This window comes from Zosterops lateralis (genome assembly GCF_965231275.1).
Source record: "Zosterops lateralis genome assembly, chromosome: Z".
Taxonomy (NCBI): Eukaryota; Metazoa; Chordata; class Aves; order Passeriformes; family Zosteropidae; genus Zosterops; species Zosterops lateralis.
Window position 1 is genome coordinate 43,836,280 of NC_139800.1, and position 27,389 is coordinate 43,863,668.

The following is a 27,389-nucleotide window of genomic DNA, read 5'->3' on the forward strand; positions in this document are numbered from 1 at the left end:
TTCTTTTTATACATAGGAAAAAAACCATGTAAATGAAGGACAACTTTCTTATCTTCTGGGCTGTGCTCTATCCATTGCTCTGAGCTTCCCCTTTACCACAGAAATGTTATCTATTATTTAGAAATTCTATATCTAATTGGACTAGCAGTAAACTTCCCTAATGGAAGAGATAATTTTAAGACCCACAGCAGGGAACAAAAGAAGAAGATCTGAATATAGTGCCTAAGTTTGCTGTAAGTAATGTTTCACATCTAGAAACTGAGAATCAAGTTTCCTGGATATTTTTTTTTTTGTTGGGAGGAAGTTAAGAGTAAATATAAATATTTTTAAAATTATGCTTCCAGACAAAAGAACATGGAAGAAAATCAACAAGGTGACTTTACTGAGGTTGGGAAGGAACCTTTGGAAAACTTCTCTTCTACCTCACTACTGTCATCATGTTTTCTCAATTTTGTCCTTAGTGTCATTAATTCATTGCTAATAGATCCAAGATTCTTAAAAATTCATTACAATAACTTCTTGGTTGAATATTTCATTATGCAATTTCCAGTTCAGGGTTACCAGTTTTGCAGAGGATTTTGGGAAAACTGCAGAAAGTTCTTCCCATTGCTCTCTTCTCAGAAACTGTTACTGGGCTCTCTTTTTCTAACTGTTAAGACCATAAGGTCATCAAGTAACACATTTGGTTTTATGATAAAAAATTAAAATTGCAGTTTTTCAGGAAAAAAGTACAGTTGAAACAAACATAGGTCTTTTGTACTGTCTTGCATCATTACTATATTCTTCCTTCACAGCAAACCCACATTATATTTGTATTTAAATTACAATGACGTATTTATACTAATATTTAGTAATATTACATGTTATAATAATACTAGGATTTAATATTACAGTAAAATTGTCAGGAACTTCTTGATTTTACTGTAAATATAAATATTTAATATTTAGTATAAAGAAACGATCCATTAAGTAGGAAAAAGCAGACATATTTATTTAGCCAAAAATGAGTGATTTAGCTGAAAGGTGTCCTCTTACTGCAGAATGTCAGAAGAGAGGAACACAACTGAAGATGAATAAAACTGGACAATTAGCTATGAGCACCTAGAACCTAAGTAATCCCTGTGCAAACAGTTTAATGCTACCTCAGTAATATTCACTAAATTTAATTTCCTAATATTTATAAAATAATAATGTAAACCAAAGAAACCTCAGATTTAGGATCCCGAAAGAAAAATATTCAGTGTATCTATGAAAAAACCACAAAAGGTATAGGATGACTTGACTATCTGAATATAAATATATGAATAAGAAAAAAACACAAAAGGAATATGAAGGGAATTTATCCAGACAAATGAAAAGCATATAAAAGTATTATGCAATGGAAAATCTTGACATTTGTTTCTTTCTTCAATTACTTTTGAGAATCTTTAAAGAAGACCTACAAGAAATACTAAACATGCTACCATTTTCTTGTTCAAAATAGGCTACTATAGGCTACTAGAAAATGAAAACCAGAAATTACATCCTTCAGTTGAAAGCAATGTACTGAAAAGCAAGAAACAGGTTGAAATTAATAAAAAAAGCACTTGGAAGTAATGAAGAATATTTGTAGAATTGTGACATTGAGATTTACTGCTCATATTCAGAGTGAGTATGTCTTGAAGCATTTGAAACAGCTAAAACAAAATCCATTAAGCTTTGGGGCTTTTTTCTTTGCTCTTCAACTATACCACTCTCAGCATGCCTTAGTTGTACATGTACTGCAATATTTCCTTTGAGAATCTTTTAGATAAAGGTTAGTTTAAGTGAAAGTCTTTGAAGAAATAGTACCATATCGAAACTGAAAACAGGAAGAGAATGGAAGAACTAAAGGAGAAAGAAATTGTCTTCCTATTTAGTACTCCTAACCTTTTCAGGCTATCTGCCCACTGATTCTGATGAAATTGTATTCCACTGTTCCTCTAGTCCCTCCTCTTTCAATCCATACTCCATGTCCTTTATATATTTGTATACTGTCTTCCCATCTTGTCTTGGTTAGTGTCCTAAGGGCATCCAATATGTTTAGTCTCTCCTGTTGATGTTAAAAAAGGTTGACTTTTCTCTGTAAAAATCATTCTTAAACTGCCCCTCCAACCAGATGTCTACTAGTATTAGCTCACAAAAATTATGAAGACCTGTTCAGTTCTGTCAAGCCATCTTTTTAAGGCTAATATACAGTGACACTGCCTCACACTGGCATGAAGCAAGGTCAGCAAACTGATTTAAGTACTGGAACTCCTCTTGTCATGGCACTGTACAGCCCTGCCTGGGCTCAGAGGTGCATCCTGGGAGATGCAGAGTCCAGTTAACACCACTATTACTCTTTGCACTGTGCACAGGCACAGAATAATCTTCTGGAGGTCAGAAAAGTAAGTTCAATACCTAAAACACAATAAAATGAAACATAAATAATAAATTACAAATGTTCCACTTGCTACAACAAGGCATCTTAACGCTATGACATCTTCTGTTTCTAAACTACAAGGAAAGTATCAATAAAACATGTTTCAGGATATTCAGAGACCTAAAGCAAGAACTACAAGAAAAAACAATGAATATGTACATATTAATTTTGTGAAAGTGTAAAATTCTTACTTCAAAGGTGCTATACTCTCTATCAAACACATGTACAAAAGTTACTCTCACATGAAAATTAGATGGTAGATGCATTTTCTGAAGTACAGATACAACTTTACCTGCATTTCTTGGCAAAAAGAAGCAGTTGGTCCAAAAAGAATCTGACACTGCTCATCTGCAGTGTACGTCATTCCTGGGAGCTTAGAGGGAATAATCACAGAATTGAGGCTCTGAGGATTCGTCTGTACCAGACAGTTACTGGCCTTTGACCTGGTAATATGCCGAGATTCATATGCTGAGCAATCTGATTGCCACACCAACTTAAACTTGCATGCAACATTTGAAATATGTGGAGAATTACAATTTTTTTATTCATCAGCATTGGGCTGCTGCTCATATTTAAACTGATATGGCCTGCTTGTTATAAGTTAATGCATTATGTTACTGTACATTTGCAGAAAGACAATATAAATGATCAGAATTTCAGAAAAGTGCTGGACAACACTCTAGCATAAAACTTACTTAATGGATTAAGGTTTTGGTCGCCAAACATTTCAGTACACAGCATATTAACATATAGTAAACATACTGACATATATAAAATGTCTATATAAATACACTAAAGTATAATATACATTAAGACATGAAAATATAAAAATCCAAGTAATTGCTGAAAACAAGTTTTTATAAATCTAATATTAGATTGTGATGATTTAAAATATTTTCATGGATTTTTCAAAACAAATCTCCCACAGGAGTAAAAATAATTGAAAACTAATTATTTCTGTATATTAATTGCATCTATTTCAAAGTGACATACAGTAAGAGCTCTTTTCTTCAATTATATACCTGAGAAATCTTTCCAGATCTTCCCTGCTGCACTGAGACCATGAAACATCTCCAAGATTCTGTCCTTTAATCCATTCCCCAGACATGATATGGACACCATCTGCACAGGATGGGTGGTCATTGTCGTGGTTTATCCCCATGCTGAATTTTGAAGTTATTATAAACAAAACAAAACAAAAAGAAAGCAAATAACAAGATGTTTTCAGAATTTCTGTAAGTTAAAACTCTTGCAACGGGCTGTAAATAGCTCATATACTTCACATGTAGGTAATTATGATTTTGATTTTTTTTCCTACGTATCTTTCAAAGAAGTGCATGGAAATATGCATAGAGGAAAATTCTACAATTAAAGATGGAAGAGGAGCTGCATTTATTTGATGAGAAATACTGCATTCTAATCAGTTGAATACATACTTTGGACAACTTTTTGAACTTTCAGAACAACACAATTACTGCAAGCTTAATGAATACTATTTCTCTTGTAAATGGGCAACATACTCATTTTTTAAGATTAGTGAATATTTTGTCAGTGACTCTATCTTCATTCTATATGGAACTGATTGGTTGAAATTTTACAGAATAGTAAAATGATCATGACTTTAATGCATAATTATTGTCCTCAAAGAAAAAAAAGCACCTAAACAAGTTTTCAATCTCTTGTTAAAAATAACATTGATGAAGAAATTAAATTGACTTTGATTATAAAGACTTAGCATCCTTATGCATCCCAGCAAGTTCTCACATTCAATGCACTGCAATGAAAAATTCTACTGAATAGATTCTTGAAGCCTCTGTTTTAACTGAAGACTCACTGCCACTCTCATTCATAATTAGCAAACAGAGAGGAAGAAGCAACACTTAAACAAAACTAAGATTTTCAGTATTAGCTAAGTGGATCATGCTTGACTGATATTATAATAAATAAATACACTCAACTGTCTTCGGAGATTTACAAATGAGTATGAGACAACTCTCCAGAGAATTGGATTAAAAGCAGTGCTGGAACTTTGCAGCATTACTCTGCCCTGCAGAAAAGCAAAACTCCAGGTTTAATAAAACTCTATGCCTTGTACTGATTCTTTCACTTACAGACTGCGAAGACAGATTAAGTTTTTGCTGTGTCTGTACAAAAACTGGAGTACATCATACTTCTTATTTCTCCACCCTACAGTGGCAAATGGCAAAAAAGGGCCTGTCTCACAAAATGTTTGTTCTCTACTCCATCCCAAAATCAATTCATGACTAGACCAAATTATACATAAATTTGCAATTAGCTTTACCTTGTGTTTACTAATGATATGAATGGAAATATCATGTAGGGCTTTATCTTGCCTATAGAAGTTCTCTCACTGTTACACTGATGTGTACACCCCACAGTCTGGATCACTGCAACAGTGGCTTCTACATAAATTGGATAATTTTGTACCTGTAACCATGTAACTGTGACAGGAAAATGGGTCTGACTCTCATCTTAGCCTCTTTCTTTTCCTGACCTGCCTGAATGGCACAGAACAACTACACAGAAGTGCCTCTGCACTTGCCTTATGTTCTTCTTGCATGCTTCAAATGCAGAATTTTAAATGTCTCTATCTCCAGATTTATTTACATCCATAGGTACTGTGAAGGAAGACAGAGGAAATCTAATGATATTTAACCTAGTGGACTACATAAGAAAAAATTTGCTTATAGCTCTTTGAGTTACATGCTTCCTTAGTGCAAAAGTAATAATTTAAAAATACTCATTTGTCAGTATTATGTACACTATAAGATTTGAACTAAAATATTTTCAACACAAAATCTTGACAAAATTTATTATGTGCTTGATGGCTCCCATTTATGCAGAGTGGAATCAACACATTCATATGTTATTCATATGGTTGTTTTTTTTAAATTAAAATTACAAAACCCCAGTGATTTCTATTTATGATTATTCCCCTTCACTCTGAAGAGCAATTCTTGAAGCTGGACTTTGTCAAAAAATATTCTGTAAAGTCAGGCAGAGAAATGTGTGCTGAGCTGAACCATGATCTTGACTTCTTTGATGATCCTGTTTCAGAAAACAATCACACTAGCCACCATATATATATCAGTGTACGCCCCTTTTTCCAATCTACTACCACAGAAGCAATTTGTAAAGTTTATTGGCACAAGAAATTTGAGGAAAACATTGTATTTCAAAGCAATAAGTGGTTAAAACTGTTGTACTTTCAACAGCTGTGTATATCAGATACATAAAGAACTAATAAAAGATGTAATTCTATTAATCTTCCAATACTTCAGCTGCCCATACTTCCGTAACACTTCTCCTATCCTGCATTGACATTCAACTGTAGTTCAAAAAATCCGCACTAATCCAATGGTATTCATTCCTCAATTCTCTTCCACCTCCAAACGAAGTACAGTAAACAGTCGAAACAAGAAAACAGTAAACGCAAGCATTGAATCCTTTGCCTACCTGAATATACAGGCATTCAAAAATGCCTACTACAAAGGCAAATACAGGTTGTATATTAACATCAATTAACTAAATTGCAAGACAGTATCTGAGAAGTAAGCTAAAGAAGCAACAGAATCTGCTCTTAAACATTCTCCGGAGTATTTTCTTCAGTGAGAGCTTTTGATCTCTTCCGTATCATGGTAATGGCGGCAAATTTTTATCTGACCTAGTATCAATTACAAGACCATATAAAAGTTAGTGTACAGCAGAACTGACTTCTGCTTTCATTCCTGACGTCACATTATATGTATGGTGAAAGAAAGAAGCTGAACAGTCATTGCTAGCTTCTTACTCAATATGAGAGTAAGGAGGGTAAGCATGTCTACCTACTTCTCCATTAACAATCAAGCATATAACATAATTGCATGCTTGCAGTGGTGGTCATGATATTTTCTAGCCCCCCTTGCTGCACATGAAAGACATAACTACATCCTTTCACTGATACAGAGGTACCACAGAAACTGTGTGCATGTAAGGTGCTGTTCTGTCTCTTCCTATAGAATGAATGTATTATGATAGCACTCAGCACAGTGCTCCCTCTCCTCTCTCCCACAGCTCTGATCATTCAACCTCATACAAGAGTAAAGCAACACCATGTGCATGTGGGAGGAAGACAAAGGAGTTTGGGATTATAGGATAACTTTGTAATAGCCTGAAAACACAATTAACGAGGAAGAAAGCATTGTACTTTAACAAGTGGTACTTCATGTCTTTACATAGAAATAAATCATGTTTTAAGAAAATAAGTGTTATTTATTCAGTTTTACATAAAAATGCTCTACTCATTCTAGTTAAAGGCTATATACAGCAGATAAAATACACAAGTAGAAGTACTCTACAGACTGCCTTCCCTAAATAAAATATTAGCAACACTTAAATGCACACTATGCAATTGAAACTGTATTATAATAATCTCAGTTTTAAAGTATTTTAACAACAGACTTGGACCAATAAACTCTACTAACAGTGTAAGTCAAATCCACTGAAAAAATACTTTTATCTAAAAAATCCTCTAAAACTTGGTAAAAGATTTTTTCTGGTTTTAGTGATACCATGTATAAAGTTGGAGTAATTTCTGCTAAATTTTTAATATGCATGTAGAAATACAAAGAAACATCATTCAATTCTCTGTATTTGGAATTAATAACTCTACTTTCACTGAAAGTAGAAGAAAAATATTAGTTCAATATTTCAGTTTTAAAGCAATTATTTTACAATTACAACTACTGCTGCAATTATAGGTGTTTAGCTGGAATCAAACACACAATAGCATTTCTTCTGTCATTTCAGTGAATGGTTTAAATTCTTGCATTTAAAATGTATTCCAGTGTCAACATACCAAGTATTACAACTTAACTTGACCTCATTATTGTGGAGTATTACAAATTCAAAGCTCTTTTAAGCCTCAAAAGGTGATCTTCAGTCATTATTCTATATTTAAATAAGCTAAATAATGTTATGCACACACCTTCTTGAAATAATTAGGTCTGCATTGCTATTTTTTATTTCTTCTCATCATAGGACATCAAAATTCTTTGACATATGCTGCTTTCACAACAATATGAATTTGCTCAGTGACCTCACATGCTTCTAGGTAAAAGCTTTGTATTATTTATTCATTATTTTGTTTGTGCTTTGCAAATGGTAGGTGATGGTTATCACCATCCTATCACACTTTAAATGCAAGTACTGCAGCTGAACAAGAATGGTGCTATTAAACCAGAAACAAGCAAAAAAGGGACAAAGATTAAATAGTAATATTAAACAGATTAATAGGGACAAAAACTTAATATAGGAGCAATTAATTAGGTCATTTCAGATAGATGTGGAGAAATATTTTGGGCTTCTCTGCAAACAAAAACCCAGTGGATCAAAAAAAATTAGAGAACAGTACTGCTTAGATTTTCAGAGTCACTAACAGTAAAACAGATTAGGAAATAAGAGATACATTAAGAAAAGCACAAAAGCAAGTGCTGGGTCAAGGAACCAGCAATAGAATGTTCAGTATAATAAACAGACTCCTAAATACTAAAGGATCTATTTATTCCAAGTCATATATAGAACAAGGGAATGATGAGTGTGAACTGCAGATCAAGTATAATACTACTAGTATAAGCTCAGGACAGACTGAAAATTACTGGAAAACTTTCCCCTTGTGAAGGAGAAAGTAAAGCTCTGACTGCAGTTGCCAGTTTATATCTGTGATGTGTGATGGGATCAGGTTCCATTTGATTTATTAAGAATTCACATTAGTATAAGTGACTACTACATAGCAATTGTAAATTCACTGGAACTACTATCCTATATATTTTTCCATTTTGTGAAATAAATAACTAACATAATAAATTCTTTTACCTTAAAAATATTAATTACTTTAGAAAGTATTATTAATAATGAATTGTTATCTTCCTTATTATTTCCACTACTTTCTTTTTTTAATCATTTTGTGCAATAGTATGCTAGAATGATCAAAACTTTTGAAACTATGGATCCAGAAATTACAAGGTTTAAAAGCTTATATGGCATTTTATAGTACAATGATTTTCACACCAATTTCTCTGATCTGAAATTTTGCAGTATCACAAGGACGTATTTGATAAGTGAAAATAACGCCTCTTACGTGACAATCACAGACAGACAGAAGCTACATTACTTCCTTAGTACTTTTATCGTACTTTTTCAACAAAATGTTTTGTCACACTGCTACCTTTACAGAGAAGAATATGTAAAAAGACCGGACTACAAGCAGGATTTTACAAATTGTTATATGTTGGCTTCGGGTTTTTTTAATCTCAGTTAGTGAAATATTAAGTGTTGTATGATTTTTTTATATGTCCTTCAAAACATATGAGGGTTTCACTGGTCATTAAATAAATGGGATAAGACACATTTCAACTTGTAAATTAATTAATTAGCTAAAAGTGAAAGTCAATTCACCAGCTACAAATGGTAATTATGATGGCAAAAGGTAAAACATGATTTCTTTTTGAACGAATTTATCTTCAAAGGAAAATCTTATCAAACAAGGAAATCTCAATCTTCTTGTTAAAAATCAGATGGTCAGAAAAAGTAAAAATAAATAACTCTGTGCAAATATTATTTCCCTTTTGTGAATCATTACTCATTCTCCACAATGCTAGAAATTCAAATTACATTTTCAGTCTTAAAATAACCGGGTGAAAGTACAACATGCATATTATTATAGGGATATTAACATACACTGTACACTGCTGTTTAGGTGACTTTGCAGCTTTTCCTGAACAGCTGCTTTCTTCTCTGTAAATCCAATACTTCTACCACCATATTTCATGGTGCTGGATCTAGACAAACTACTGAGCTACAGTCCTTTGACTGAAGTATATAAATAATTTAAAGCTTTGCTGTGACAGATGTATTTAGCATAATAACATGAAAATATACGTTGCCCCTTCCTGAAGGTTTCTCACAGAGATTATATAATACAGGAAAAGCATTGGCTTCTGGCAAATATGACACCCATGCCACATCCTTGAGCCATCATAAACTTAGTGAAGAGCTACAAAAAGTTTTTGTATTAACAAGTAGCATTGACATGGTTACGATCTTTTGCCAATTTTTTTCACAGATATTTTAAGTGTATCAGACTATCAATTAAACCCTGTAGGATTTTTTTCAGTTACTAACTGTTTAGTTTACAACTGTTATCCTAAGGAAAATTTAACATAAATTCATCCTGGAGTAGTATAGCCTGGAGAAACACAATCCTTAATACCTTACCAGAGAAAGAGTTGACTAACATAAATTTCATGTAAAAAATCATTATATCTTTTTAAGTTACTACATTGTTGATGCAGTGTTTCTTTCCTGTCTCAGCTGTTTCTTCAACTGTCTTACTACTAGCAAAAGGTTGGCGATGTTATATTTCTGCCTGGCATTGCAGTGATGTGCTGTGATACACAAAGATCTTTTCATGACTAGAACTAGACCAACAAAACTAATTTTTTTTCAGGGTTTTTAATACCAGAAACATTTTGAGTACAAGTAAACAGAAATGCAAAGTATGTAATAGACTTCATTATTTTCTGTCTCTTTAATTTTAAATGTATTTTCTCGTACGATTTTCAGGCTACTGAAACTTGGAATGATACACTGGTGTATCATTCCAAACTTCAGTAAGATCCCAGGCTAATTTAAGTCAGTATAAGCATATGACTCTGGAAGAAAAATGCCTGCTTTGATAAGGATGCTGGCAAAAAAGAGATTATCAATTTTTAAAGAATTCACCCACTAAAGCATGAAAAATGAATGTAAGGCAATCTCAAGGACTTGCAAGGTTGAGCATCTAATATATATACATACTTTGAGCTTCATTAAAGTAGTTTTAAAAAAGTCCTTTCAAGACCACTCAGTGCACTGTCTGTTAAACTGCAATAGTTTAGAACATATGGATACTTTTCCTGACCAATCAAGAGAAAAAAAAAAAAGACAGTGATGGAAGTACTAGAGTGATTTTGTATAAATCATGTTTGAAATAGAGAATACGTAATGCTGAAATGCAATATAAAGCTAAAGCCTCCTATTAATTTTTATCAAATAACTAAGTATCAAGGAAAAAGGAAAGCACATTACCTTCCTTAAGAGTAATTAAAAAAAGGCAGTTTCTAATTAAACAATACTATGCTTTATAGATAAATTTCCCACAGTTTCCATATTTTTAACAATGAGGATAGAAAATGTCACAGATAGTAAAATGATACAAAAATAATATAAAAATAAGAGAATCACAGGATCATAGAATGGTTTGGGTTGGAAGGGACATTAGAGATCATCTAGTTCCAAACCCACTGCCATGGACAGTGAACCTTTCACTAGACCAGGCTGTGCTCAAAATCCAGCCAGCCTGGTCTTGATCAATTCAACATGGGGAGTGCATAACCTTTCTGGACAACCTGTTCAGTGCCTCACTACTCCTACGGTAAAAAATTTCTTCCTGAACACTAATCTAAACCTACTCATTCAGTTTAAAGCCATTCCCCCTTGTCCTGTCACTATGGATCCTTGTAAAAGGCTCCTTTCCAACTCTACTGCAGGTCTCCTTTAAGTACTAAAGGGTGCCATAGACTCCCTCCAGAGCTTTCTCTTTTCCAGGAATATCCATGTTTTATGTAGCTGTGCACAAAAATCAGGGAATTACAACTATTTCTGTGTAAATCTGTAATGACACGAATACACGCATGGGAAAGATGATTGCCTATATTTGTTGTGCATGTATTTTTAAAATCACTACAAAGCTCAATTTTTCTTACAGTAGCTGTACTTTTCAAATTGTTTTACTCAGTTAGGCTCCCATCTCTACATTTCAGTTGACTTTGATTTGAATAGAAAACTCAGTGGTGATGAAAACCAGACAAAACAAGCAAAGTTCAATATCTCTGACAGTACCTACAGATAGATTAATATCCACATCTATGTATCTTGGACTGAGAAATCCAGCTTTAGACCATTAACCAAAAGGGAGAGAAAAATTTAAGAAAGAAACAAGAAATTCTCAAGAAATGAGACACTCTGAAGCTGGCATAAAGCCACAATGACACAAATTTCCCTCACACCTTCTATCCAATACCCTAACAGCCTTTGGGGCTGAATGGAAGCGAGAAGGAAGCAAGACTATTTGGAGACAGGTTGCCAGCACAGCCTCCACTGACACTGGGGGACCCATGATAACCTGAGTGAGGCTGGGAAGCAGAAGCTCCAAGAGAACAGGACTCTAGAGTGATATTATGGCCACTACTGAATAAAGCTTAATTATCAATGGAATAATTATCCTATGTTATCTCAATACATATCCCTTTTTTGATTTCCGATTTATTTTTAAAAAAATTAAAAACAAACAAACAAACAAACAAACAAACAAAAAACCTCAACAAACTCATCCTGCTTTCCAGAATGTAAAATAAATATCATCAAATAATCACAGAAGTACAAGCAGCACAATATGCTGCAAGGCTAGAAGGTAACTAATGCAAGTAAGAAGAGAAAGTTCCTAAGGAAGCAAGTAATTTCAGCAGTATGATTCAAATCATGGTTTGTTCATCTGAACATCTTCTGGAATTAAGTTTATTCAGTTAATACAGATACCAGCAATTATAGTCCTAATATTGATATGTTTCAAAAGCAAGCTAGTCTTGTCATGAGATAGTAGGAACTACAAATTCTGTCTTTGTAATCTGTCCCAGAAAAGGGTAAAGTACATGGAAGAGGAGGAACTCTTTCATTGTGCATAAGAAATGTTTCATAAGCTGCTGTCACTGACCAAATGAAGAGTTTTCTTCCTCTATTTTTTCCCTAGCGAATCCTCTAGTCCTGGTGAAGGTAACCTTTGAGAAATTCTTGGTAACAGGTAAGGGACTCAAAATTCTTACTTGGTTTATTCCACAGATGCGTACCCAGGAAAGAGAAAAACAATGCACTAACCAGTTAAACCTCTCTACCCTTCTTTTTTAAGATAAGAAAGTCATTAAAATGTGAACAATGGGTGGTCTATCTGCAAGTATCTGCAAGTATCCACTTGGTTATGAAGTAAGGTTTCATTCTTCGGTAAGGCAGTTGAATAGTGACGGAACAAAATAAATGCTAAACAAGTACTTTGAATATCCAAGACCACAAGACAACACATCAAATGCTTTAATTTACTGATCCTCACTAAAATTAAGCTAACTGTTCACAGTTTCATCAGCAGAGGTGACCACTACTGCTCCTGAAATTTTCATTATATTAGATTTTACAGTTATAAGGAGGTCTTCTACCAAATCTAATCAATATTTTTTCTTTTCATGTGATAATCTTGTTCCTCATTAAAAACAAGTCCAGTTGTATAATTTTACTTTAACTTTATAAATATCCATACAGCTCTTTTTTTCAGTTATTTTAATGATATTCCTTATTCCACATTACTAACACATTCACAAAGGTTGGTCGACCTTTGCTTTTATAACTCATGGATTTTATTGTGTTCTGCGATCATATTTTGGAAAGTGATAAGAAAAACATGGGGTGTAACTGACTCTCCATTAGCATTTCTTTATCTTCCATTTAAAACTCTCATTGAGTTTGACCAGATTTCATATAACTTTTTAATATATTTACTAAGAATATATGCTTTTTGCTTATAAACTACTAAATAGGTGATTCAGAAATTCCACAGACTCCCTGTTCAGTACTACAAAATATGTGGTAGAATATCCTGAATTTTAGCAACAGTTATGTCTCATATTTCAATTGCTTTCAAAAAAGCATTTCAAAAAATACTTGTCAGAAGAAGAATGCAGATGTGTATAAAATTAATTCTGAGAAACTCCACCAGTCTCTCTTTTAAGTTATCTAAGACAACTTCTAAACTACATTTAGAGCACTTAGTAATTGTTAATTAATATATTTTGAGATGCAGAAATTTACATCTTTATTTCTCATCCTTCAAAAGGAGTCATAGTCCATAGAGAGCCATCATTTAAATAAAATGACATGTAGCTTGTTAACCTCAGTATCAGCAATTCTCACTCTTCCCTCTGTTCTCCATACAGAGACAATATCTTTTAATTAACTGTTGTTAGTTTTTATTTTGTAATGTGATCTCACTATGTAATTACCTAATTGCTTAGTAAATTTATTTTAATAAAAAGGATTTGTTTAATAAAACCAAATCTATTAATGCGATACAATTTTTAATGACCGATTACACAGACAGAGCTCAAAAAACAACTGTTGACTTGGATTAATTTTCAATGTCATTAAAATATCATCTGCATTCAGATACACAAGGCTAGAACAAAGACATTTCACATTGCAAAGTAAGGTTCACTCTTCCGTTGTATTTCATTGAGAATATTTCTCTTTTAACTAAAAAAAAAAAACCCCACAGCACTTAATAAACATCCATGTATCAGAATGTATTCAATATAACAATCTCTTCTCCCAGGCAAGAGCCCATGGCCTCAAGGTATGCCGGGGAGGTTCAAGCTGGATATTAGAAAAAATTTCTTCAATGAAAGGAGCACATCAGAACTGCATCTTCATCAATACAAAGACAACTAGTAATGTCTTTGCTTGTATATGCTCACAGAAAACGAGAATGAACAGCATCTATATTGCAAAAGTTCTGAATCTATTTGTACAATAATTTATGGCAAGAATAATATTTGTTGTATAAAAGGGGAAAAATTGGTTTTTGCTTTATCCTTTGAGAAGCGAAGTCTTCAAGAAAGCTTTTGTTTCTAGGCTGCTGAATTAGACTCTTCACAAGAGCAACTAGAATGGTTAAAGATATTATATTATACACAAAAAACCCAAGGTAAGTAAGGTTAAATGACCTGAAGATTCAAAAAGAGCTAGTGAAAATCTTCTAGAAAAGATGATGTGTTGAAAGAACTATTTATGATTGGTCTGTATAGTGAGCATTTAATCTCTGCTTCTGGGGCAGTTAAGAATGAGCAAAACAAATCCCTGTAACAGATACTTTAGATACTTTTGAATCTGCTCAAGTCTTTTCCAATAGGATCTACATTCAAATATTTGTCTTCAAACATTTTTATTTTGTCTCTTCACAAAGCTTCAACTACTTATAGTGTCTTCTATGTAATTGCCACGGTCTGGCTGGCAAACAGAGACATTCATGCAGAAAAAGCAAATGACTCTAAAATGTCACGTTACGCTCCATGGTGCAAGACCACTCTACTTCACATTGGGACAGCTAAGGACTCTGACTCCATCATGAAGCAGGGATCTATGCCTCTATACCTTGACATATTTTGCACTGAGAGATGTTCCTTTTTGTTTGTTTGTTTTTTGTGAGTTTTTTTGTTCTTTAGGTTTGTTTTGTTTTGTTTTATGGCAGCCGCTCATACATCTTTGGCTACCTATTCTTTCATTTTGTGGTAGTCCTATAAACTATGTGATTTGTTACAAGCCTTCATTAGTTTGAAGATTTCTAGAAGAAATGTCTGGTTCAATCAACATCCTGTCTTTTACACTGACACAAGATTTGATTTATTCTTTATTTCCACTTTTTAAAAATATCTATTACATTACACACAGAGAATTGTAAAAAATGTCTCTAAGGACATCCAAATGCCACTGCTTCTGTGAGAATATGATGGTTGGGATATACCATTATGATTTGTTTTTCCAAGTTTATCTGATTTAGTATGAAAGGATTTTAAAGCTCAGAAAATTCATATGTAGCCTTGTAACTTTTTTCCCCCAGGATTTATATATCAGCAATATAAGTTTCATATTCCTGAAGGAAGTTCATGCAAACTCCTTTCCCTTTCACAGTCCAACAGCAATGTAAAGCCATGAAGGTATTCCAAGTTCACAAACAAATTTAGCACCATTTATAGAGCCTGACCTGTGCTACAGTCTTGGAAGAACTGCTAGCAGCAACAGTGAGTTTCTCTGTCTACCTTGTTTCATGTACTGCTTGGCATCTAGAACAATTAGGAAGTCAAAGATAGATTTGACTGTCTGCTGCAAGACAAAAACCTTACCACTATGTAACCACATAAACTTTTTAAGATCAGTATCCCACATTGCAAATTTGCCATTGCACAACCAACAAAGCCCCCATAACTTTGGAAGAATTTTATGTATCACCATTTTTCAGGGAGCATAAGATGTTATATTTCTTGTTGATTGAGATGTCTCTTTTTTCAAGTACAGTACTTTTGCAGCAAAGTCTTCTATTTTCTAAAAATACATTTATTGTGTTGGGCATAAAGCAACACTTATATCTGTTATTATCTTACCTGTCTCAAAGAATTTCCAATTTACTCTACCAGCGAACTTATCTGCAGATCATATTCAGTGATTGTTTCTTTCCTCCTAATCTTGGTTTACTGTCATAGGAATAAGTTTACAGAAAATAATTCTTTCTCTACCCATTCCCTCTTCCAATACTAGCAAACACTACAGCAAAAAATAGAAATAGAATTATATGTAGCTATAAAACACAAATAAGTATACCTTTTTAGGTCTTTCCTTGTCTTTCTTTCATTGCAACTATCATGCAAGCAGGCTAGTTTATATTAACCAGTTTTTTTCTGCAGTTATGAAAACACGAGAAAACCCAGAAAAGATCAGCTTTGTGCGGCAACTTACACTTATGTCAATCTTTAAATAATAGCTCTGTATTTGCTTATTTTGCATCCAGAAAAAAAAATCAATACAAATATTTTAATTTTCATTTTTTTTTCTTGCAGTTAACTTCATGTTTCAACATTAGATGCTAGGATCTCCATTCTCAGAAATCTTTGATGAAATTTAAACCAAGTCACTTCTAACTCAAAGTGTTTTTTCCAAGATCCCTAACCACACATTTAGCAAAACATTCCTCTCTGTCATCACCCTGAAACTGACATTGTAATACAAATACACATACCTGGCACAGACACTGCAGAAAAAAATGACAGAGGAATACATACCTCCTTTTTATTTCCATTTAAAAAAAGACATTTTCTATTTCTTTTTCTTTATGAGTAGTAAAGCCAAGAATGAAGTTCAAGTCTTATTAACAGATTGTAGCATTGCAAAATAAGAATTTTTCACTTTGGGTTAAAATATTTGACATTGAATGAGTAAAAACATTCTGCTCAATTGTGAAGGACACTTACCTTCATCTTCATTTTGCCATTCTTTTCTTCTTTTAAGATGAAAAATAATCTTAATGTTGCAATGAGCAATGACTATTCTACACTTTAATGGGATCTATCCTGAGAAACCAAATTAAATAATGGTGCTTTCAACTTACGATCTCATTAAAATGTTTGTTGGCAACAATTTTTAAGAGTTCTGTTATACAATACCATAGTCAGCAAAGAAAAAACATCTTGGGGCACCTGTTTTTCCCTAGACAATGGCAGTCTTTCCAGTTAATCTATTTATTTTGCAGCTATAAAGATTTTTTATTACTTCAAGTCATAAAAATTTGCATAAGCTACACACAATATGTCAATATATGTTGTTGTTGTTGTTGTTGTTTTTGTTATTAACAGAAACACTTTTCTTAAATTTTTATTTAATTTAAATCCCTTCCTTATAGAAAGAAAGGAAAAATTGAAGGATACAATCAAATTAGTTCAAATTGTATTAGTATTATATGGAAACAAATATGAGGCTTTAATATCCACATACTTACTTGTGACCCATTTCATGGGCAATTGTAAAAGCCAGATTCAGACCATTGTCCTCTGCAATTATACATTTTCGTTTTTCACTGCACATTCCACTCAGGTATGCTATACCTAGGAAATACAAGCACCACATTTAATTATTTTTTGTTATTACTAACTTTATATATTAATTACAGCATGACTAGACCCAAACAAGACTGAAACCTTGTCGTGGTCAGAGCCATCCAAGTATATGACGAGATATCTGACAAAAGTTTACTCAATTTGCAACCAGTGGTAATATTATCTCACAGTAAAGATTACATGGACTGCAATGTACAAGAAATGTATTCTTTAAAAGCATTGCTTAGTACCTTAATGAGATGTGATAGAACACATGTATGAATGTCAGTACTGCTGTAAAGGAAAATAAATGTCTACAAGAATACGGCACAAGTTTGAACAGGTACTTTCTCTGACAGACACGGAAGAACAGAGTGCAAAGCACAGAGAAAGCACAAAGCTTGTGCCCCTACATTTATCACTACTGAGTACTCATAAAGCGTTCAGCATGTTAGTGGTTTTTAAAAATGTTAGAAGACTCAGATATCCCAGAAGAATTCATAGGAGACTGCAGCCTGTCAAACATATTTATTGTAGAGGCTATAATTCTTTTACTACATAATACCTTAGTTTTCAAAAAAACCCATAAAGCCTTAATGGTAGGGTTTTGAGTTCAAGTTCAGCTTCTTAAAAGTTGAGTGTCTGTAACTGTAAAAGCTTAAGAAATGTGAAGCTTAATTTGAGTAATGGTAAATTTTTCAGAATACAAACACATTTAGCAGGGACGATTGTCATCGCTTGTCATTTGAAATTTGGAGTAAGCAATCAAAAAACTGTTTCAAGTGTTTGGCCTTCTTCCCAGGAACTTCCTTTAAATGGAATGATGCCCTCCAGTTCAGCATGTTTGCTGGATATTTGCATGTAAAGGTCAACTTTGAAATGTTTGACAGTATTTAAAATTTAGTCATAATTATCATTCCAAGCTAATAAGATAAGTCATTCTTCTTACAGTCCAACTATCTGTCAGTCTGTGAGCACAACGCTTCATCCACAAGTAGTAACCCCATCACTATTCCGCCAGCTTTTGAGTGTTGCCCTCAAAAGAACTGGCTGAAAGCATTTGGACGTAACTCTTGACAAAAAATGTTGTCCAGGACTAAACGAAGCAAGAACAAATTAAATTTGAACAAGGCAGAGTATTTCAACTTTTACTATTTGTTTCCAAAATAGGGAATAGCCATCTGGGATAAAAAGAAAAAGCAAAATTTGGTCGAAGAAAAGAAAATTTAGTCCTTCAAATGAAACTTCATGCTAAATGTAGGTATACTAATTTGAATAAAAATCAGAGAATAAATGCTCTGAAATGTAATATTTTATTTCAAAATGTTATGCTGCAATGGCTGAAATAAAAACAAGCATATTTCTAAAATCAACAATTATACGAATCTTCTTTCAAGAGTTGTTGACCAAACTGAAAAAGATAGACTTTTAATGCTGGAGCTTGTAGTACAGCTGGTAACAATACCAGAAGAAGTGAACATCAGAGTCCTGACTTCAGCTAAGTTTAGTGAACTTAAATATTGGTCCAACAAAATACAAAAATATTTCTTGCCATAGACAAAATCCAGTACTGCATTTTGAAGTACTGGGATTGATCCTTTATTTTAATGCAAAACATTCATAAATACTTTACTTGCTATGCTTGTTTTGGCTGTGATAGTTAATTACTCTCACAGTAGCTGGTAAGGAACTATGTTTTGGGTTTATGTAAAAACAGTGAGGGTAACACAGGGAGGTGCTACTTGCTGCTGAGCAGTTTTTACACAGATTCAAGGCCTCTCCTCTTCCTCACACCACCTCACCACCAAACCAGCTGGGGCTGGGCAAGACACTTGCAAGGGCACAGCCAGCACAGATGACCCTGGCTGAACAGGAATTCCACACCTTGTAGCACTGTGCTCAGCAAAAAGACTAGGAAGGAGGCTGCCAGGGGGCTGATGCTCAGGGACTGTTACTACTGTTAATTTACTTCAACTAGGAAATTATTTTTATCTGAACCCATTGCTTTTTTCACTCTTATCCTTGCAATTCTCTCCTCCCATTTCACTGTGTGGGGAGAGAGCAAGCAGCTGTGTGGTGTTTAGTTGCCATCTGGAGCTCAGTCATTACAGTGTTGATGGCTAGTCTCAGTTGGATAAAACTTACTTGCTGGAACTAGAAAGAGAATTCCTAAACCTCCCTCTTCCTGACGATGCTTAGTACTAACAGAAAACTGTGTGATAATCTCTAGCTTTCTCAAAGGAAAAGCAGTCCCCCTAACCTTCTTCTGACTCTAAAATGGCAGGTTTTCTGTGCAACAACATAAGTACTACCAGTTGCTATCCACTATTCTAATTGGCCCCCATTTACCCCCAAAGAATTATGAGCATTTCAAGTTTCACACCTATTCTGCAAAAGAGGCAGTCAGCATTAGGAATTTTCAATAATACTCATATAATACTTAAGTAATGCTCCTATATATCCTTACCTATCACCAAAAATGGTTTTGTACTTGTAATTCTTTGAAGAAAATTGATTATGCTTGAACTTTATAAGCTTGGCAGACAAAATACAAGATTTAAATTTCATTGAAATTAAATTAGATTGCTGATTCTAGAAATGTCTGAAAACATCAAAAGCAATTAATGCTTTATGACCTCTCCTATTAAATAAATTCAACCTCATATGTGTAAGCCACATTGAACAACTACTGGGCGTAAATCAGCCAACTACTAGCTGTGAACTAGTCTCACATCTTTGATTATGAATTTCACATGTAGTGACAAAGAAACTGACTTCAGTAAGCAGCTCCTCTTGTCTGTGGATTAGGTAAGAGACAGATTTTCTTCTTTAAATATATTTATGTTCATTGCAGTTTTCTGTGGTTTATTAACATAGCTGGAACTGCTCCAAGGTTAAATCCACATTAAAAAACAAAAACAAAAAAAACAAAGACAACCAAGGAAAAAACTCACCTCAAAGCAACAACAACAAAAAATCAACGAACAATTTCTCCCTTGTTATTAAGATATTTCTAGTGAACCCCACAGCCTCAACACAGTTTCAAACTAAAACACTTAAAGTGTTACATAGTGAAAAGTATTGGCTAGAAATCAATAACTTCATCTCACTGACAATGTAAGGAAGGATATGATTATTTATCTATAAAAAGCTACATTTTGAAACAAACAAACAAAAAAAAGCTTGATTCAATACATGTCCAATGTAATATATTCAAATTACTTCCCTCTGTGGATAACTTTTTGTCAAGTTAATTCATAAAAAAATACATGCCACATCAATTAAAAGAGTAAAGCTGTAGCTTTGTGCCTGAGAAGAACCACATAAGGGACTATATTTTCTAATCAAATGTGTAAATATCCAAATGAAATAAATGCTGATTCAAAAAGGGGGAACTTTCCCCCAAGTCATAGCAGTAATTTATTACTCCTGCTATTAGTGCTACCCATAGATTTGGGCATTTCATTCTACACACTATGATAAATCTTCTTGTTTATTAATGACCGTCTTTGTCAAATCACCAACCTATTCTTTCAAATAGGTGCAAATCTACACCCTTTCTGTTGAAAAGTGTTACTTCAGCTAACAGGAACGTAACATCTCAGCAGCTAAAGTATCTGAATAAGTCTGTTAGCTTTACCTATTAATTCACAGCCAGCTGCCTCTAACAGAAACCCACTACCTATGTTAAAAAGGCTACTGTCAGCATTGCCCCCAGCAACCAAAACTCCACAGTAGGAAAACCCCAAATAGAAACACAGTGAGAGACATACAGACAAACTTACAAACATTGGTCTTCCTTACAGTGACCATAAACATGTAGGTATGACTGTAGTACTACATTCTAAAAGGCTAGAAAATGATTCTTTTCCTTTTACAGTGAGTGCTGTAAAAATAGAGTTAATATTCTGTAAGTCTAATCACTCGAATTACTTACTTATCCCACTTAAATTTCTTTTCCTCTGAACTTCCTTGGGCAAGGGTGATGTACTTATTAAGCCAAGCAAAGAACGTAGGGAATGACTGCCCTCAGCTGCTGCAAAGAAAACTGAACCCAAGAGGGACTGGAGAGCCAGTTTTAGATAAATGCCTGTATCAGTTCAGTGGATTAACTGCTTGTGGAAATGTTTATCCCTGAGTTTATCAAAAGAGTGTAAATGACTTCTTAAGTTAGCTGGCCCAGCAAGGGGTAAGTGCATGCATAGCTCAGCCAAAAGAGAGTATAAAAACTGAATAACTGACAAAATGAACTTTGAATGGAACAATGGGCTTGAGCAGGCTTTAACACACATATTCTTTCCCAGCACTGGGGAATGCTCACCATCATGACAGTGAGGATGCCGGCCAATATTGAGAATGAAATTCGTACTATGATCCCACAGTACATTGCAATTTTAGTATATTCAGTATATACTGATTTCAATATATTGCCATATCATTCTGCTAAACAAAATCCCACATAACATCAAATGTCTTCAGGTAAGTGCATTTTGTTTTAAATATTAAACCCTCCTCATGTGGAATACCTAACAGAACCTGGCCATAGAATTCTGACCCTCATGCATTTCATTGCTTCCCACTGAAGGTATTCTTTCAAAGACAGAAGAAAAAGTAATACTGTTCTGTACAGCAGTCATACAGAACCAGCCTTTTCTAAAACACATTCTCTTCCTTATTGTTTTCAGTGTGAGTCAAGTTTGGTTCAGTTGCTGGAAATTAATCTCATGTCAGAGCACATAGTAGCTCTTGAAGCTGTCAGGAAGCAAGTGGGACCACTGTGAACATCTGGACCATGTAAGTGGCTATCTGTGTTTAATAGCGCCACACGTTTTTTAGAAATAGAACACCTGACACATGAGAACAAATCTTCCATGCTGAAACAGCCTGATTAGTGTTGGATGACTTATATCTGGTATTTGTCCACTCAAAAATCTGCAAGAAATAGAAGGCATAGATTTACTATGACAAGTATTTTAAAAGAGTTAACTTCAACAAAAAGAGAGAACAAGTTCATTTTCTAGCCCAGTATAATTGTGCAAAATGTTTTCAAGGCCTGTAAACTGCAGTTTCTCCTAGAGTATGGCTTTAAAAGGGAAAGCAGGGACAACAGCTTCTAGTCTGAATTCAAAAGGAGATACCTTGGCCAAAAAGGCAAGTAAAATTTTAGTTTGCCAAGAGTACCACAGTATAAGAAATCACAGTATGAATACCAGCTACCATTAAGGAAGAGAAGTTGTCTCATTTAATGAAGACAACTCTTTCTAATAATTTGTTACAGCTTTACTCCAGATATTTTTTTGATGCTACCAGCTTTTAAATTACCTTTTTTTTAAAAAAAAAATCACTATTTAAACATATTTTTTTATAAAAATAACATATAGAAAGGTTTGGTCAATTAAAAACATATTAAATGTCTGGAAGACATTAAAACATCCCAATATTTTCTTTAAAGTATTTTTTAAAAATTCTTATCATTTGATGTCATGGGCCCTGGCTTAAAGAAATAGGAAATACAGTGCCCAGAAAGAGGATGCTGGTGAAAATGCTGATGTAAGAGCAGGTTTTAGACTTCCAGGGAACTATGCAAGGGATTTAAAAGTTCCCCTAGTTTTCAAGATCAATTCTTAGGCAGCCTTTATTTTCCAAATAGAAATTTGACATCACTTCTGTAACCTTAAAAAGATTAAAACTTATGTGCATATGTAATTTCAAGATTTAATGTCCTCCACTATTTGTAAACAGAAAAAACAAAGAAGCAGAAAATACTTATTACACTATTTTAATGCAAATGCTGTATGTTTACAACTCTCTCTTGTCTCTGATTCTGCCTCTGAAAATTTTTGACTCTCCCCATTAAAAATGTGATGACTAAATGTAGTCCTGGAATACAATTAATTTTTGTATTTGCTTCCACTACTGTGCAGTGTGCGTTCACTTTAACATATTTTAGAATACTACGAGCCTATACAATTCTATACACTTGGATCAAAATATATTAGCATCACAGAGTAAAATATATACTGGAATTAATTAAGAATTATGTCACTCCATCCAACTAGTGAAAATATTCACCCAGGTGCTTGTCTCTCTTCCTGCCTTCCTGACATCTGGGTTTCAGTTCTCACATTCATAAAATGTGCAGCTGCTAAAGCTGCCCCCATGTTCTGTACATCTACATACATTGCAACGCCTTTGAATTCATCTCCTGTCTCATTCCACAAAGTCACTTTTTTCCTGATTATGTCTCCCAGGCTTGTGTAAGTAACATCAATTCCCCTTACCAGTTGGATCTACTCATAATATAACACTGATGCTTTTCCTGGTCTTAAAAGAATTACGGCCTTGATACCCTACTAAGCTGATTCTCCTGCAACATAGTTTCTGGTGCCTTCTTCCTGGAAAATGGTTGGTACCATCCCCTATGCAACAAACCAGTAAAATTGGTCAGGTAATTTTCACCCTATAATACATTATTTAGACTTATTTTTGTTCCTGCAACAAACCATGAAGAAAACAAGACTGTCTTGCTTTGTTTTGCAACTTATTTTATTATACCAGTGTTACAGAAATGACACTCTGTTACAGAAATATAAAATTGTTCCTTGACACACAGGGCTTCTGCACAGTAAAACATAAGGAATGTTCTGCAACCTGAGTGATTCCTGTAAAACATTTCTCATTTTTTTATGATACACTCAACTTAGAAGTGATACAAAACTGATTATTTTACTGTTGCTGAGATCACACTTAAAGAAAATACTCAGGATTTTTCTTCCCCATTTTTAATGGGGTGGTCTCTTTTATGGGAGACAAGGGGTAGCTAGTGGGATTGAAAGAGGTATTAGTCTGGTTTTTCTTTATTTTTTAGCATAAGGTACTACTCTGAGGCCAAAGTTTTTGCAGTTTCAGCTATTTAAGATGTTTTTGTGAAACTGTACTTTGTTTCTGTAAGAGAGAGATGCACTATAAGAAAGTGACTTATCTTGGGGCTGTTTATAACAGAAAGTACTAGCACATCTTCTAAGAAATATGAGTTGTTCCTTCATACAGAAAACAAGGACCAGATACAGATGCACAGCTTAACTAGTATCTTTTGATAAATGAGAACAAAGGAAAAGCTATCTTGAGAAGGGTCTTCCACTGTATCTCTTTTCAGGTAAAATAATTTGATTTAAAATTACTATTGTTAACTGCAGATAATTCACCCTGTATTTTGTCTATGTTGATACAACTAAAGCTATGCTGTTTCATTCTGTATTATCACCTGTGATGAAAGCATTCATCATGCCCCAGTAAGAGTCAGTGTTAACTGATCAATGGTACTATCCAATGAGTTTCTTCAAGGCCATGTCTCAATGTTCTTGCAAATTGTTTTCAGTGCATAAATTTTTGGAGCTTGTTGGGATGATTCACAGGAAGTTTGAGATCAATGAAAGTAAGCTGAATAGATTGAGAGTATTAGATAGAGAGTATTAGGTCTTTCTTCTTTCAGGGTACCCATTATCCAGAATAACCTCTGCAAAGTCTTCAATATGCAAGGTTATTGAGAACTAGAATGCAGCATTAGCCGATGCTCGAGCAATCAGAGTAAAGGATGATTTACTTGATGTTTTATTCAGTGTAGAGTACTATCATCCTGCAAACATAAAAACTTCAGTACATACTCAAAACAAACTACAAAAAAAACTTCTTGCTTCAACTTAAACATCACAAAAGGGAGCTATGAAATGGATTCAAACTGAAAGTCTTCTCAAATATATTTAAATGGAGAGACTTGGCCCTATCCTTTTGTTCTATTCTGCTGACATTTGTGGATCACTTTTCCTTGTCTTTTAACAAGTTAGATGCAGTTGAATAAATCATCTGCCGTTCTCTCCACATATATGGAACTCTTTTTCTCTTCCTCAATTAAAGGACTCATGTAACACTGACTTCCAAAAAATGCATTTTTTTACAGTCTAAATACATTACACTGTTTTCCCCCTGCCATTATATATTTACAGGATTCAGATAAACTGGTGTATTAGTCACAAGAAGCTACCTTTCTCTCTGGAAATATTGGTCTGAAAACATTTCCACTAAAAAGTACCAAAATTTTCTAGTGCACAACACTATACAAAGTTGATTATTAATGCATAACTTTGCAAAAGTTTCTTTTGAAGTAATAAAGATACTATACACAAGCATATCTATGAAGAGCTGAACACAAGACTAATATTAGCAAAATGGATGGCTAGCTAGAAAACAGGTATTTTACTGCCATATATTTTGAATGCCTTTAATTTGTAATGTGTGACAGCATATTTTATTTTTTTATATTTTTAAAATTTAATTGTATGCACAATACGTTAAGTGAAGAACAACTATTTATACAAACTCTAATCCAGAGTATTATGGCATATAGAGTAGCTAATTATTGATACATGATTATTTACAGGTCCAACCCACAAGATTTTATATTTTTCCTATTAAAAAAAGCCATAAAAGAGGAGTAGTGAAGTTGTAAAATCCAGGAGACAATGAAAGTTATTTTTAACTGCTCACAGCTGCTTGGACCTGATCCAGTTTTTCGACAATTTCAATGAATAGAGTGACACAAAACATAATTCACTGCTTAATGCACTGAGAGGGTCACTAAATCACTCATGCATTCTTTTTTTTATCGTTTCCAATCTGATCAGCAAAAATGGTAAATTTTCTCCTGATGAAAAGATTTTGCTTGCTCTTAAGTAAGCCCACTTCTGTCCTCTGCTTTGTGTCTCACTGCCCTGCCCCATCCTTGGCATCAGCATCTCTTGTGCATCATGGCAGGATTGCTCTGAGGCTTCACTGATTCTTCACTTCTGCATCTGACATGCTTAAGTGAATGATCCCCACATTAAGTTAGAAAGTACACACTTATTCACAAGACAAACACAAATTACTGTGATAATTAACTTGCAATTTCCTTCTTTTTTCTTTAACACATAGGAAATACACACCATATAATATATAAGATTCTTTTGTCCTTACTTTGGAGTCCCTTCTTCTGATGGACATGGGAATTTTGTCTATGGAAAAACTCTGAACTCAAGTACCAGGTTGGAACATAAATATTTTAAATGCTATTCAGTGTAATGTTAAATTATTGCTTATAGTACATCTCTCTATATTTCAAATTCCTTTGAAAGAAGATTTTAAATATTTCAATATAAATTGAAACTAAACACAGAAAACAAAATAAAATTAAAGATATACCTAGAGATGAACCAGCATAATCTGTAGAAAGTGACAAAATTCTACTGCATTTCCACAGAAAGAATATGAAATTATGAGGGCCTGTGGATGGCACTGAAGCCTATTACACCATCCCTTACTCAAGCTGAGAACCAAATTCAGAGTTTGATCCTGTAGCTGAATCCACTGGGATTTAAACATACGTTAAGAACACGGATCACATGTTAACTAAATGAGAAAGAGCACAACTAAATCTGAACTGGAATGAGCAACAGGAATTAGATACAGGTCTAACATAATGGTTATTATTTCAATGTAAGAAAAAAATCACATCTAACCTCAGATATTTCAAAACAGACACTATCTGAAAAAGTTTATTTCTTTTGTAACTGAGGAATAATTGCACCTTTAATACTATCTTAAATCTAATGCATTTATTCTTTATTTAGAACTATTACACAAATAAACAGCTATTATACTATTAAATAAATAGTATCAAAGACAACCATGCGCAGCAAACACTATCAAAAAATACACAAAATTATCCTACATGTCAAATGAGCAACATGTTTCAGCCTCAAAAATTCCTTGAACTATAACATCCAGAGGCTAATCAAAATTCAATACAGAATGTCATAGATTTTCTCAGCTCTAACGTTTACATAGATTTCATTTTAAAGATCTGAAACTATATGTAGACATGAAAATTAACCTTCCCATCCTCCTAAATACACTTGAAGGCCCTACTGCTTCCTATGACAGACTGCTTACACATGCTTAGCAAGAAAGCAGTAAATGACCTCTGCAGCATAATCTGAAACACAAAACAGAAAATACATTTTTTCCATTACTTTCAGCTCCCTAAATACTTTGTCTAACTACTTCAAAGTAAAATAACATAAAATAAAGAAAACAAAGGAGTTGCCTGCATCAAGTCCCTGATCAAT

At 33.8% G+C, this 27,389-nt stretch overlaps 1 protein-coding gene across 1 annotated transcript in view; it reads right to left on the reverse strand.

Annotated features, from left to right (window-relative positions):
* Positions 1-27,389, reverse strand: part of ADAMTS19 (ADAM metallopeptidase with thrombospondin type 1 motif 19) — a gene marked incomplete at its 5' end in the record, with an annotated part of 126,178 nt that overhangs the window by 47,733 nt on the left and 51,056 nt on the right. Inside the window, 3 exons of the mRNA XM_083884323.1 lie at positions 2,736-2,886; positions 3,466-3,606; positions 17,130-17,235. Coding sequence (XP_083740449.1) covers positions 2,736-2,886; positions 3,466-3,606; positions 17,130-17,235 — 398 coding nt within the window. The remainder of the gene's footprint in view (positions 1-2,735; positions 2,887-3,465; positions 3,607-17,129; positions 17,236-27,389) is intronic.